This window comes from Nematolebias whitei, chromosome 2 (genome assembly GCF_014905685.2).
Source record: "Nematolebias whitei isolate Nwh7 chromosome 2, NemWhi1, whole genome shotgun sequence".
Lineage (NCBI taxonomy): Eukaryota > Metazoa > Chordata > Actinopteri > Cyprinodontiformes > Rivulidae > Nematolebias > Nematolebias whitei.
Window position 1 is genome coordinate 3346828 of NC_056499.1, and position 16217 is coordinate 3363044.

General features: G+C 41.9%; 1 protein-coding gene across 1 annotated transcript in view; it reads left to right on the forward strand.

The window, feature by feature from the left end:
- rras2 (RAS related 2) overlaps positions 1–15545 on the forward strand; it is a 44728-nt gene extending 29183 nt beyond the window's left edge. Inside the window, exons 2-6 of the mRNA XM_037689515.1 lie at positions 5762–5849; positions 6023–6125; positions 8221–8329; positions 10929–11047; positions 13835–15545. Of these exons, the coding sequence (XP_037545443.1) occupies positions 5762–5849; positions 6023–6125; positions 8221–8329; positions 10929–11047; positions 13835–13922 (507 nt within the window). The 3' untranslated portion in view covers positions 13923–15545. The remainder of the gene's footprint in view (positions 1–5761; positions 5850–6022; positions 6126–8220; positions 8330–10928; positions 11048–13834) is intronic.
- Positions 15546–16217: the final 672 nt, after the last annotated feature.

Sequence of the window (16217 nt, forward strand, 5' to 3'; positions counted from 1 at the left end):
TTTTTTATTTATAGAGCGTTATATATATTTCTGACTCCTTGCTCTGGTAAATATTGTTAGATGAGCTTTAACTTGACTAGCGGCTTGAGTCTGGAGAGCAGAACTCAAAGATGCTGGTGATCCAGGTTTGACCGTTGACAAATCCCCGCAGTGTTTGAGTCGGCGCCGGTCCAGTTGTTGTCCGGGCGGAGCTGTGACGTCATTCTTGTTGGTCTTTCAGCCCCTTGAACAGCAGCCGAGAGAACACATCTGTTTAGCTTTTTATTCTTTCCCTACAGCCACAAACCTTCTGACTCCACGTTAACGGCACGCTCTCAGCTTTGTGTCCATTTTTAATAACTTTTCATCCAGAACGTGTCCAGAGACGTGTCGGCCTCTCCGGTATGTGCACGTGATACAGTCTTGCAGATTACAAGAAGAATGCTGACTGGTTCAGCTGCAAATATTTTAGATAAGAAATATAATTTTTTAGGTTTTTATGACCAACTTATAAAAAATGTTTTTAATAAAGTCACTAAATTTCTGACTCTTTGGAGAAAACGGATCATAAACCGGTAAAAGCTTTTCAGAACCTTTAATGACTAATAAAATAAAAAGACCAAGTGTTTTTATGATGAATGTAATGCCGTGCAGCTTTATTTATCCATCACTTTAAACACCCACAGGACCAAATGATGAATGTGATGCTTGCAGTTTGAAAAGCTGCGTACTTGTTCCTCCGTCCTTATTTATTTGTTTGTTGAGGGAGGTAAACATGATCAAACTGATTGCCGTATGTTCCAACATACACGTCGCACCGCCGTTTAAGTTGCATCAGTCCAAATATGTCTCATAAAGTGAAAAAAAAAAACATAAATAAGTCGCTTCGGTGTAAATTATACAAAAAAACGGCGACTTATCGGCCGAACAATACGGCGCACACGACCCAGAATCTGAAAATATTGTGTAAATCATTCGCTGCTGACAGTTTTAGTTCTTCTCCGTTGCTCTGCCTCAGACGTACAGATGATTTTTGTGTTTGAGGTGTATCTGCTGAGTTTATGGATCATATTCATCAGTCGTGTTATCTGACACACTTCAGACGGGCTTATAGTTATTGATGTCGTGGTGATTTGTGCTGAACTCCGTCACGGTGCCCAGCTGACACCGTGCCAGGCTGATCTTTAGCCCTCTTGGCTCCGGCGCTGCTGGCTCTGCAGAACGCTCTCATTTATCACTGGAATGCTCGGCCGGAGCAAGATGCAGCAGATAAACTGTCCGTGCACGTGGAGGGAGGGAAGGAGTGTCCATGCGGCTCCCTGAAGGATGACAGAATGAGAATAAAAGTTGGAAACGGAGACCGAGGACACGTGTTAGTCTGCAGCTGTGTTGTAGAGGCGTTGACGCACGTGGAGGTTTATTTTTTATGCTTTCCTTTTCATTGCGTCTCGCTGGCTGAAGACGCTCTGGCAGGACGATCCATCAACTTCATTTATACCCATATGTAGAGCTGGTTGCACCGTGCACGTTTAAAACCACACATCAGTGAAGCACGTTTGAGGATGCAAAGTATCACTTCTGAGTTATTGGACAGTCGTGAATGGAAGTGACGAGCACGCATTCCTGCACGCCGCAGGGACGGCAGGAGCGACAGGTTCTCTGCATCTCCTGCGGAAATCAAGAAGAAGAGGACGAGTGAAGGCCGGAGACGACAGATTACACAAACGAACATCCCGATACACGTAGCAGAACTTTAGATCAGTCTGTATTAAAAAATCTGTTCTGAACACATGGATGGTGAATACAGATGATTTATCAAACTTCAAGTATAACATTTTAAACTACATTAAACATTAGGGTGACGCTCAGTGACTTTATTCACACAAAACATTTTGATCTCATAATTCTATATTTAAACAAAGCTACAGTTTGTATTACAGCTTAACTTGTTACTGAAATATTTAAGAACGTAGCGCCCAATAAAGCAAATATTCTCTACCATTTTAGCTTCTGGCCCTTAGAATAATAATCGCAAAGATTTTCAATCACAAATCCTTTTCTGCCGTACACGTCGCACCGCTGTAAAAGTTGCATCTATTATGCGTCGCCGCTGACGTGTCGCGTTTGTTATGCATCACTGCCGACAACCCGGAAACGTGGGCCGGTGTTGTGCCAAAAATCGATGGGCTGCCAAATGGCGGCTCCGGGAGTGTGCACCTGAGGACTTTAACAAGAATTTAACAAGATTAACACTTAAAAACTATTATTTTTTTGCTTAAATTTATAGTAAATGTGTGTCTCATTTGAACTTTTACTTAATAAATGCACTTTGACGGGCAAATCGGCTGCATTTCGCCGAGGCGGCGCTACGACATGAAACTGATTTGACGTTTGCTCCTGGAGTTCCAGAGCGAGACGAAGGTGGCTCTGTATGGCAAGCCAAGTGTCTCATTAATAGCCACTTTGATCTATTTATGAGACATTTGGCTTGCCATATGACTCGAGCACCCTCTAGTGGCTGAAAATGGTAGTGTTGAATATTTTCCATGTCAGAATGATTGAAATTGTCTGATCTCAGCCAAAGATTGGTTTATAAATATGGAAGAAAAGAAACATAAGTCGCTCCGCTGTATAAGTCACAGGGCATGCTAATTTGTTAATTTGTTATTTGTACGTTACACACAGAGTGGTAAAATTGTAACATAAAAATGACAACACATTTAACTTAAACTCATACTACTTATTTTGTATTTGACCAAAAATTATATTGAAAATATCCTCGTAGGAATTATTTAAAAAGAATTCATGAAATTACCTCTAGACCCCGTGAGGTCCAGACCCTAACTTTGAAAACTTCTTGAATCAAGCATCATCTATTTTACTGCCAAAAATATTTGTTCAGATTGTTGTCGACATTTGTCCAGCAAGCATTTTATTTTATTTTTTACTAAATAGAAGCTTTTCCCAGACATTTATCTTGGTTTATAACAAAGAAACAAGTGAAAAAGTTTGATGTTTAGTAAGCACCATACAGCCTCGCTTGGAAACAAAGTATAAAGATGCTGTACTGTCAAATGTCCCCGTCACAGGAGGAACGCTTGGGTTTGGTCCTCTGTTCCAGGGTCTGGACTTTATGTTCTAGTGACCTCTCGGTGTCTCAGGGTGTTGCTTTGACATTCCCTGAGCACTCCCCTCAGCTGTCACCACTTAACAAGTCCCCGAGGGGTGGGAGAACAACAAAATATGGGAAATATGTAAAAAATGCACAACTCCTTCACCTCCTCCTCCTCCTCCTCCTCCTCCTCCTCCTCCTCCTCTGTGTACGGGCCCCACCCTTCCAGTTTAGGTATACGAGCAGCTATTGGAACGATCTGACGGCTTGTAGCTGTTCTCACCGAGGAAACGTTCAGCAAACGGCTGCAAAGGAGGCGGCTGTGGAAAGCTGGGCATGTGGGTGTTTACCTCACATTTTTTGTGCAGGTGTTCGCAGACGGCGTGTTTGCAGTGTGTCTGCAGAGTGCCAGGAAAGCTAGAGGTCAGCGAGGCGGTCTGTGCTGTTTTAACCCCAAACACGAGCCCAGCGTGGCTGTTTGTTCTCAGGGCAGACGTGCACGCAGCCGGTCCAGGCAGCATTAGTTAAAAACACTAAATAAAGTCAACTGGGAGCAGAAGATTACAAGCCTGGATTTCTGGAATGTTCTGTTGGTGGATCATGCCGTGCACAAATCTGTGCTCATAACCGCGGCCAGTTCTACTGAATGATGATGATGATGATGATGGATGGCTTGTGAGGCACCACAGAAACATGTTTTCTGCTGGTGTTGTACTGAAAAGAGCACCCCTGTCATGGAAAGTCCACAGACAAGAGTTGCTGCCCACAGATGTGCCTGCCTTTAATTTGTTTATTATGATCAGATGTGGTTATTTTAAAATGAGCAAACATTGGCCTAATAATTACCTCTGATACACATGGTCAAAATACATCTTGAAGGGCCGTAAGTGGCGTTAAGTGAACCCAATCTGATCCTCAACAGCTTCTAAAAGAAGTTGTAAAACAGATTGTGTTTTAGAATAAATCTGGAGGTGAATAAAACTAATTCTATTTATCTTTTGACTCAGTTTCTAACAGAGTGCGTTCTACCTTTGACCTAAAATCATTTTAGTAGATAAGTGAATAAAGTTGGGGTTCTGGTGGTAAAACCACAGTAGATGGATAAAAACAGGAGAAATTGTATAAATGATTGTAGAAGGTGTTGCATTTTTTTAACCAAGAGTTTCCATGTGAGCTGATGTCACACGTGGTGATTGACGAACCGTACGTGGAATAAACCGAGACAGGATTGATGTGTGTTTGGTTATGGTTAACTGGTCACCATTAACTTCACACAGACTCTCCCACTGGTACATCTTCATCTTTAAATCACTTCCTGGTCTGCTGCCTTCATACATCTCCTCCTACATGTCTCTGTGTGAGTGCAGCTACAGCGTGCGCTCTCAGGACATCATTACCTGCAGTGTTCCCTCAGTGAGGACTGAACTAGACAAAAGGGCCTTCTCCTACTCCGCTCCTGTTTCCTGGAATATCTTGTAAAAAGATCTGATGCTCTCGACCTTTGACCTCTCTAAGTGGCTTCAAACATCTGATGTTCCTGAGAACAACCAACACAGACATGTTCCTGTTTTTAGTTTTCTACGTTCACCTTATAATCTACCTGTTAATGATACTTTTTTTGGCATCTTATTTTAATTTGTAAAAAAAAAAAAAAAAATCTGTATGACGTTTTATAACTGTTTATTGTTGTTGCTGTTGTCCATTGTTGTCATCATTCTTTGTTAAATCAGGTCTCTCTTGTAAATGAGTCCTCGAGGCTCAATGAGATTTACCTGTATAAATAAAGGTTGATGTTTGGACTAGAATGCAAAATGTGCTAATTTTATTTTATTTTATTTGTTAACAAACATCTGATATTTTTACCAAACAGTCATCCATCCATCCGTCCATCCATCCGTCCATTATCTTTACACGTTTCTTCCTTTTTGGGTCGCGGGGGTCTCTGGTGCCCATATCCATCTGTCAATATGCGAGAGGCGGGGGACACCCTGGACATGTCTCCAGTCCATCACAGGGACACACAGAGACAAACAACCATTCTCTCTCTCTCCTAGGGACATTTAGAGTTACCAATCAGTCTAACATGCATGTTTTTAGACTGTGGGAGGAAACTAGAGTACCAGGAGAAAACCCACTCAGCACGGAGAGAACATGTAAACTCCACCCAGAAAGATCTCCGGCCGGGATTTGAACCAGGGCGACCTGCTCGCTGAGAGGCAGCAGCTCTACCAACTGCACCACCGTGCCGTCATATTTACAGCCATACAAGAAAAATATGATAAAATGTATAATGGTGTTTCAATTCACTCTTTGCTTTTTGAATCCATCCGTCCATCCATCCATCCATCCATCCATCCATCCATCCATCCATCCATCCATCCATCCATCCATCCATCCATCCATCCATCCATCCATCCATCCGTTATCTTTACCCGCTTCTTCCTTTTTTGTTTTTGAATCCTTTAAATTAACGTTGCTGTGGAGAATAAAGAGGAAACAGTTTCTGCCACAGGACAAAGTTCCGTTGGTTTATAAATTGTTTGTCGCAGAAAAACTCTAAAAATGAGGTTTTGTTTCCGAGAAAACTACGTCATACTTTGTGTTATTTAAAGTTCCGTTGTGCTTTAAAAGATGAATGAGCTGATTTTAAATGTTCGCCGTCTCTTTCAGTCGTACTTCGTCACCGACTATGACCCCACCATCGAAGACTCTTACACCAAGCAGTGTGTGATCGACGAGCGGCCGGCCAGGCTCGACAGTGAGTGCAGTTTTATGAACAAACTCGACGAGCGTAAATAAAAGCACGCGTCGGCTGCGCAGCATTTCTCCTCAGGAGTTGGTCTGAAGAAGTTTATTTTTGCTGCAAGTCAACGAGTGTGTGTGTGTGTGTGTGTGTGTGTTTGTACCAACGCACGTGTTGATGTTGTGCAGTCCTCGACACGGCTGGACAGGAAGAGTTTGGAGCCATGAGAGAACAATACATGAGGACCGGGGAGGGCTTCCTGCTCGTCTTCTCAGTCACTGACAGAGGAAGGTAAGCGACAGTTTCCACCGTGCACACACACATGCACGCCTCCCATTCTCGTCGTAGAAGTGTGTTCACCGCTCACAGCAGCACTCTCACTCTCCTCTTCAGCTTCTACTACAACCATAAATCGTCTTGTTGCCTCTTCCGGACCTTTTCTTGTTCTCGTCTTCTTTTGTTTGCAGCACTTCCTCCCTGCCGGGCTCACGTTTAATTTGAGTGTGTGTGCACTGACAACATGAATGCATGTATATACTCTCAACAGTGTCGGGCTCAGACGGTCGTGCCCCGTCAGGCCCGCTCCGTCACTCGGTGCAGCTGAACGCTGCAGCAGCTGAACACGGCTCGTATTGAAACCAGGTCATCAGAGACGCAAAGCAAATCCTTGTGAAACTTGTCGCTTTTCTTTACTCCTGGATGATGCGGTGACGCCGGTGGTAGCCATGGCAACCGTGGGTTTTAAAATGAAAGCATAACTTCTTCCACCTGCTGCTTTGTTGCAAGTGCAACAGATGTGCCGCCGGTGTGTCTGTTTACGCCACCGCCGTGGAGCGCAGGCAAAACCACTAAACCAGCTGCTCGCAGCTCAGGTTCATGCAACAGGATATTATGTTTCATAGCACAATTACTGTGTCACATGGAAAAGTAATCTTGTATTTTAAAAGTTGCCTTTTTTTTTACTTCTCCAAGATGTTTGAGCTTAAATCATCTTTTGAACTGAGCAGCCTGCCTGTCTTTGCCCTCCATCAGTGTTGCCAGATAAAGTCGAGGTTTTCCAGCCCACATATCTGTTAAAAACCGCCCCATCACACCAAACCTGCCCAATCAATATATTGTGATATTTACTGTTTATTTTTAAATTTTATTTATGTTTATTTTTTGAACGTCCAGAGGACCTAACTTAATTTTTTTTAGATTTTTCTACCTGGATTATTGAGCATGGATCAGGATGTTCGTGTTCTTTATTCAGAGAATCAACAGGATCTGGTTATTACAAACACAGATTAAATGTTCAATATGAATATTTCTATATTTATCACCACAGTAACAGTGTTAAACACATTATTAGTTGTGAACACTCAAAAGAATACACATGTTGGCTTAGTGTTTACCTTTAACCTAAATATTTCAGGAGTAAACTTTTTTAATAATCACTTTAAAAGTTATAAATGTCGTCTTTGGCGCCTGTTTGTTTTCCACATATATGAGTGTGTGTGAATGACAGGCGTTAACATAAAACACTTTGTACAACGGTGCTTTATAAAGTTCAGTGCATTTCCTTTATTGGTTGACCGGCAGTACTGCCACATCCAATATGGCGGCCGCTCCGACGTACCGCCGCAACGGGCCAACCCCTCAACGAGGTGTCCACCAACTGCCTCGCCAGTTCTCTGTTGTGAACGCCCTGGCAGAGATGACAACGTGATGCCAATCAGTGATGGAGAAAGGTCAGGGGAGCTTTGAACCACATTAGGATGAATTATTGTTTGAAATGTTTTTTAAAGAGGTTAACTCAAAAACCGTCGATATGACTCTAAATCCACCCAAATTATTCGCACCTGCCCAAAGCAATTTTTACCCACAACATCAGAATGAAAACCGCCCAATCTGGCAACACTGTCCTCCGTGGTGTTGTGTCCCCGCTCAACAAACAGCATTCCCTGGTTCCCCCCCACAGCCCCCTCCTATTGTTTATGTCGTAAACGGTCTCTCCTTCCTCCGTTTACGTGGGTCAAGCCTTCCAGGTTTACTCTGTGCTCACCGTGGCTGGAATGTGCCGTCCTGGGTTAGTGGTCACATTCTGCCTCTTTGCTGCTTCTTCTCCACACACGTGATGTTTTTATTTGCCGTTCGGTTGAAAACGTCCCGTCACATCATGCCCTCTGTATTAAGGTGAGGCAGCGAGCCGGTCAAAGGATGAACAAATGATTTGGAAGCTTTTTTTTTGGACTAACATGCTTGGTGACCTTAACTTCAGTGTGGTGATTGTGTAAGCACGGAGGTTTTCCTCCTCGCTGCAGCGTTTGATGATGATGATGGTGATGATGCATGTGCATGTCGTTTCGTTCGGTAGATGTCAACTCCATTTGATCTCGTTTTGCAGCTTTGAAGAAATCTATAAATTCCAAAGGCAGATTCTCCGAGTCAAAGACAGAGACGAATTCCCGATGATCCTCGTAGGAAACAAAGCAGATCTGGAGCTACAGAGACAAGTAAGTCCAGCAGCACAGAGCTGCACCCGCTGACAAACGTGCCTTTATCATCCGGAGAGACGGCGGGCCGTCTGGAGGGACTCACATGCGCACGCTTTACAGTGAAAGAGTTGCAGCTGCAGTCGATGCTAACGTACAACAGGATGTGACTGAACGAACAGGAGAGTCTGTATAAACTGTGCTGTCAGGAGGGGATGGGGAAGATGAATCTTCTGCTGCTGATCCTCAGTCACTCAGTTCCTGCAGTGAAGCCACACTGCCCCCTAGTGGTGACAACACGGACTCTTGCCTTCAGATACAAAGTTTTTATAAAAACTGTTTTTACCCGATAATCAATTCATCCATTTTCTTTACCCACGTTTTCCATGGGGAGCTTATCTCCAGACCTCATTTTGTGAAAGTCAAGCACTGGGACAACCAGCCATTCACACTTGCACCTAGAGACAATTTAACGTGACCAGTTAACCCAGCACGCGTGCTTTTAGTGTGTGGGAGATCATGCAAACTCCACAGAGGCCGTAGAAACAGCTTTAATGTATGTAGCTCAACACTCATTATATTTACTCAAACTTCTAACATCCATGTTCTGATTCTAATTTTTCATCTAATTTTGGACTAAATTATTATTTTATTTTATTTTATTCAAATATATTGCACAGGTTTTGTCATGTTAAGGTTGAATGCAAATGTCTGCAGATTGGATGCATGCTACATGATAATTAGTTTTCTGGAGTTTTAGTTTAATAATACTGTCCTGCAGTGCTTTAAATAATATTTTCATTCAACCTTTATTAATACAGGCTAGCCTCATTTACAAGAGGGACCTGTTCCAGACAGCACATGTAAAGTACAGACAACAAAACAGTAGACGATGACAACAATAAACTACAGTAAAAATACATGAAGCAGAATTTATGAATAATAATACAGTCGTCCCTCGTTTATCACGGGTGTTCGGTTCCACCCCAGCAATAAGTGAAAAACTGCAAAGTAGGAATAGTAGTACAAGTTCAAGTAAACATTATTGTCATTACCATCTCATGTGGTACTTAGAACAAAATTATGTACACATGTAGTAGTAGTAGTAGTAGTAAGTAGTAGTTTATTTTAGTATTTATATACAGGTACATGCAGTAGTCCCTCGTTTATCGTGGGGGATCCGTACCCTGAAGACCAGAAGATAAGTGAAAGACCGCAAAGTTGGAATAGTAGTACAAGTAGTAAGTAATAGTTTATATATATATATATATATATATATATATATATATATATATATAGGCATTTTAAATCCTTCCCACACTCTTGCACTATTCTAAACCCTAAACGCTCTGAAAGAGCACAGGATGTCATGAACTCAGCTCTTAGCCACGCCCACTTCTCCTCTGCAGAAGGAGATCACAGAGGAGGTGCGTGTAGGAGCCGCAGGAGGAAGTTTCTCCTGCAGTGTGGGCTGCACAAAGGTGCAGCAGGTGCTAAATAATTTAAAATAATTTATTTTAAATAAAAATTTCATGCCGATCGTGCGGCTCATCCATCAATCAGCGGATTGTGTGTCATGTCCAGTCTTATTTTGAAAAACCGCGGTAGAGCGAGTCCGTGACAAATGAACCGTAAAGTAGCGAGGGACTACTTTGTCAGGCCAGGCTGGACCAGAAGATGTCTTGGTAAAAACACACAACAAACTTCATGGACTTAAATTATGAGAAAAAAGTCAAGTTTTTGCTTGTGTGCAATTTTTCTTAAAACTGCTTTAAATGTTGGGGTTTGTTTTTCACCGCGGCAGTAGACAGATTGATCAGATGGCCGTATTTTGCTGCAGCAGGGTTATTTGTCGTAGCCAACCTTCAGTTAACTGTGACACAGGTAGGAGCGTGTACTCGGCTGAACCCCGGGGCTGAATCACCAAATCCATCCATCCATCCATCCATTTTCTTTACCCGCTTATTCCACTTTGGGTCACGGGGGTCACTGGTGCCCATGTCCAGCAATCACTGTGCGAGGGGCGGGGGACACCCTGGATGGGTCTCCAGTCCATCACAGGGACACATAGAGACAAACGAGACAAACAACCATTCACTCTCTCACTCACACCTAGGGACAATTTAGAGTTACCAATCAGTCTAACATGCATGTTTTTGGACTGTGGGAGGAAACCGGAGTACCCGGAGAAAACTCACGCATGCACGGAGAGAACATGCAAACTCCACCCAGAAAGGCCCCTGGACCGGGGTTTGAACCGGGGACCTGCTCGCTGAGAGGCAGCAGCTCTACCAGTTGCGTCACCGTGCTGCCCAATCACCAAATCACAGTTTTTAATTTGTTTCTTTTTAAATCGACTAAATATCAATGTATATGAAATTTTTACTTTTAATTTTATAGGTCCAACACAATAAACCAACTTCATAACTTAGCTATTGGCGGCACTGTTTGTTAAATATCAGCATTAATCACTGCCGATATATAATTCTGTATAAACCCACAACCGTCAAAGGTGATGCTTCACCAGCACGTTGTTGGTTTCTTGAAGTTAAATGAGTTGCTTTTGTTTGTGCGTCCTAATGAAATGTTCACACGATGTTTTCTCCCTCCTCCTGCTCAGGTAACCCAGGAGGAGGGCCAGCAGCTGGCCAGACAGTTAAAGGTCACCTATATGGAGGCTTCAGCCAAAATTCGAATGAACGTAGATCAAGCTTTCCACGAGCTGGTTAGGGTAATCAGGTAAGTTTGCTGCAACACAAACTGTGTTTTTGTTGTTGTTTTTATTTGTTTGTTCTCAAAATGTTAATACAGATGCAGATTTGTTTGTTGGTACACTTCCACAGCCTAACAGTTGACCGTTAGTGCCCTGATGGCCACTTGCTGTTCAGGGGGCTGAGTGATTCTAGCAGTAACAGCATTGTAGGACATGGAGGCTCCGCCATGTTTGATGATGGACGGGTTCTCTTCACAAAGATGGTTTCCTTCACTCCTCTCTCAAATTGGTCTGAGAGAGGAGGAGCAAAGGAGGATCCTTTGCTTGATTCACTATGAGAAGGTGGACTGAGTTTATTGCAGCTCCTCAGACTGACCAAGTCTTTAGTGTAAAGGACGAAACATTTCAACAAGAAGAATCTGTCCAGAGGACCTGACTTCACTTTGTTACATTTTCTACCTGGATTATTGAGCAGCGTCAGGAAATCCAAGAAGTTTTCCCAGAAACTGGGGCTTGCCAACATGTTCAGTCCCCTCCAAAAGTACTGGAACATCATTTTTAGGTGAGCAAAAGTAAAGGAAGACATAATCTTAAAGTAAATCAGCCTGCGACCCATGGACGTCACCGAACTGTTGCATTCTTCATTAGTGATGTTATCCCAGTCTTTCCCCACAGCTTCTTTCAGTTCTTGTTGGATTCAGGGGGTTCTTCCTTCAGTCTCCTCTTCAGGAGGTGAAATCCTTCTCTGCTGGGTTAAGGTCAGGTGATTGACTTGGCCAGTCTTTTGTCTCTGATGAAGTCCTTTAAGTTGACGGTGTGCTTGGGGTCATTGTCCTGCTGCATGATAAACCTCCTCCCAGTTGGTTCGGATGCATTTCTCCTTCAAAATGTTTCTGTGCACTTCAGAATTCGTTCTGCTGCTACCATCATCCGTTACATCATCAATAAATATTAACGCGCCTGTTCCAGAAGCAGCCCAAGCCATGACATTACCTCCACCGTGCTTCACAGACTTTGGATCATGAGCTGTTCCCTTCTTCTCCACACTTTGGCCTTTCCATCACTTTGGTGGAGACAAATCTTGGTCCCAGTCCATAAGATGGTGTTCCAAACCTTTTGCGCTGCGTCTCATCTCTGCACTTAGTAATTTCCAGTCAGGCCATTTGATTCTTACTGCTGATGACTGGTTTGCATCTTGTGGAACGGCCTCTGTATTTCTGCTCTTGGTCTTCTTTGAACGGTGGATGGTGCCTCCACCCCGGCACTGCGGAGGTCGTTGGTGATGGAAGTTACTGATGTTTTGGGGTTTTCTTCACAGCGCTCCCAAAATATCTGTTGTTTTCCTTGACCGACCTGTTTGACGTCTGTTGCTCAGTGCACCTGCAGTTTTTCTTTTTCAGGACATTCCAAGTTGTTGTGCTTGCCACGCCCAATGTTCGTCCAAAGGCTCTGATTGGTTTTCCGTCTTTTCTCAGCTTCAACATGCTTTGCTTTTCTCCCATAGACAGCTCTTTGGTCAATCCTCTTTTACAAGAAATGCATACCGTATTTTCTGCCATACACGTCGCATCAGTCCATATTTGTCTAATAAAGTGGAAAAATCCATAAATATGTCACTTCACCGTACACGTCACATCTATTATGCGTCACCGCTGACAACCCGGAAATGTGGGCCGGTGTTGTGCCAAAAGTCGATTGGCTGCCAAATGGCGGCTGCGGGAGCGTGCACATGAGCACTTTAAGAAGAATTTAACAAGATTAACACTTAAAAACAATTATTGGTTTGCTCGAAATTATAGTAAATGTGTGTCTCAGTCTAACATTTACTTAAGAAATGCACTTTAATGATCAAATTAGCTGCATTTTGCCGAGGCGGTGCAGCTGGTTTAACTTCATCAAAGCAGCAAGCAGAACGAAGGTGGGGGTTATATGGCAGGCCGATTGCGCCATTAATAACCGGTTAAGATTCTCAGTCATCCAGGATACGGTCATTTCAAAAAAGTTCAAGAAAAAAAACAATAAAGTTTAAAATAAAGTATAATAAATAAAGTCTATTTGTTTTTGTCTTGAACTTTTTAAAAATGGTCATTATAGCCTCGTTTACATATTACATGATACAACAGCATGCCATACAGCTACTACTACTCTGCTGCCATCAAGTGGCTGAAAGTGGTACTGCTCTTTTTTCAGTCAGAATGATTGAAAACGTCATATCTCAGCCAAAAAATGGTTTATGAAAATGGGAAATAAATCCATAAATACGTCGCTTCGGCCCATAAGTTGCAGGGCATGTAAATTAGGCAAAACATGACTTATAGGGCGGAAAATACATTAGTCTTGTTTCTGAGCTCCTCAGACAGCTCTGCTCGTGTGACCACAGCGTATTCAGTGTAGTCACACGATACCAAACTACCCAGTGCTCGTTTGGTCCCTTTAAATAGACTGAACGTCTGATGAAAAGCCTGTGAAACACACGACTGTACTGTACTGCAAAGATTAATACGTTTCTTTTAAAGGTAACAAATCTGTCCATGCTGTTTTAGCATGTTTTTGTAAAACGAACAGATCGCTTCTGTTCAGTTTTTATTCACTCTATCACACAATAAAAGACAAATGCTTTTTACTGATTCACTTAGCACAAGAAATATAACCTTGTTTAAATGAGCTGTAAGGGCTAAACTAACAAGTTTAGTTTCTGTGTTTGAACTTCAGAGGGTTGAGTTTAGGCTTGCTTTAATATTCAGTGTTAACAAAGGCCCATTGTTTAGGTCATCTACCTCGTACTGAAGTTCATGCTTTCTTTTGTTTTCAAGGAAATTCCAAGAGCAAGAATGTCCACCTTCACCAGAGCCCATGAGAAAAGAGAAGGACAAGAGCGGCTGCCATTGTGTGATCGTCTGATTTTTGCCTTATCACTGTAACTCATGCAGCTACTCTAAGCCCCGCCCACTCTGCCTGACATCACATCCCTTGTGGATGACTGACCGCTGCCTTCTTCATGCGCATGACTTCAGACGGCCTTTTTCTGAGATCTGTTGACCAGGAGCTGCTGTTTCCAGGACATTCTACGGACAACTGACAACGCCAAATTTGATCACCATTCTACCTTCAGCTGTAATCTTAATCCATACAAGAGACTACCAACACCTTCAGCTGTAATCTTAATCCATACAAGAGACTACCAACACTAAAACATTGCCTTCTAAATCTGCCTGACAAAAATGTTGTTTTGTACTCTGAAGGACTTCTCTTGCCTTGTAGTGACATTTGTACTTGCTACCAAGATTGAATGAAATATATAAATATAAATATATATAGCTCCAGAATGTTAATGACTTTTAGTTTCCAGTGTCTGACCAGAGCAGAGAGATTATCTAATATGAAGCTTTGTGTATGTCGTGCCATATTCCACCTTCACCCCATGTGCTAATCTGCTTCTGTACATATGTGACGTTTGTAGTGATTTACGAAGTGTATTTGTAACGACCTGTTGAATCACCACGGCGCAGTGTGTGAGGTGGAGTGGGGTTTTACGTCTAAGAAAATGAATATGTATGTATATAAATATAATTGCTGGACATCCCTTAATGAAGCACCGCCACACTGCAGAAGGTTCTTTGGTTCTCCGCTCTTTTAGTCGCCACACATGAAGTGTCTACAGTGTTTGGTTTTTAAGTCTTACATAAAGAAACGATTGTATTCCTGCTCCATCTCAAAAATACAGAAAGAAGAAGTCCAGTAGGTTTTTTTGTTTCGTTTTCTCCTCGAAGGTGGAGCCTCCGTGACGGACATCATTTTGTTTTCGAAGCAGCAGAGATTAAAGCAGCGGTAGCACTTTGTGTAGCTTTAAAAACCAACACATGAACGGTGTTGTCAAGAGCGTTTCATTCAGAGCATCCGTTCAGATTTAGTCTCTAAACTCCATCTTTAGCTGTTCCCGCAGTGACACAGTGGCGATGCGTTTGTTTTGTGTCCGTGACTCAACGTGTAACTCAGATTTCTGTCGCGCTTCATCTGCTGGTTGAAAAGCCAGGACGAGCAGAAGCCTCGAGATGAAAAGTGCAAGTTCATATCTGGTGAAAGGAGATGCCACCGGACCAACTACCTGAGTACTTTCCCTTCACTTTGACACAACCATCCCCGTCAACTTCTGTACTTCTGTTCTGAAGCACTGCAGGTTTTTATTTTATTCATATCACCGTCTTGTATTATAGACGAGAAACTGGATCATGGAAAAAATGGACTTGATTAAATGTTTCTACTCTACTTTTATACATTATTTTCTTATCCAACTAGTCGATAAGTATTTTTATATGTTTATAAGTGAGTACGTGTTCACATTCACAGCGTGGCTCTGTCGATATGTAAAAAAAAAAAAAAAAAGACTATTTAATTCTTCTGATAATTTTAAGCTGAAGATTGTTGCTGCCCAAATTTTAAATAACCTGATTCTTGTCTTGGTGGATGATTTTTTTTTTCTGCGTTGGAAAATGAAAATGTGTTTTTTCTTGAGGTTTTTGCAGGCAGGTCATGAAGGAACAGCTTTTAGGAATGATTCTGGGTTCCATAAAAACTAGAATAATGATACTAAGATTTTAAATGCCCTCTGTTTTGAAAATCAAGTGTTCATCTACAACATCCTGTTCCCTTTGTTCCCAGTACGTGTCTTGCCCTGTGTCTAGCTTTGGTTGCTAAAATAAAATCTGTCGTTGAGCCAGATTAGTTTTATTTTCTTCAGATTTATTTTATAATGAACATAAGAAATCCTTTATTTATGCTGCATTTTAAGAGTAAAATATATAACCTAGAATATTTAAAAAAAATTGGAATAGATGAGGAATAAAACTGATTTTTAAAGTTCCAGTCATCCAGGTTTTTTCCAGCTTTACAATTTCAACCCATTTATGAAAAAATAAAATAGTTTTTTGATAGTTTTGGGAAATATCTAAGACATTTTAATGCTTTTTTTCCTCTAGTTGTGTACAAATATAAATATTAGCTGGACTTTAATTAGATAAAATAATTTTATTTGAAGTCTTTTCCATTTTCTTTCAATTCTAATTTTGTGTTTGAGTAACAAAATGCCAGTAAGGCTACTTTTCTGATTTTGTATTGAAACTCAACAGGTTAACAAAATATGTATACATCACTATATTCTATATTAACTTTACTTCCGGTAGGGGTTGCAACAACAGA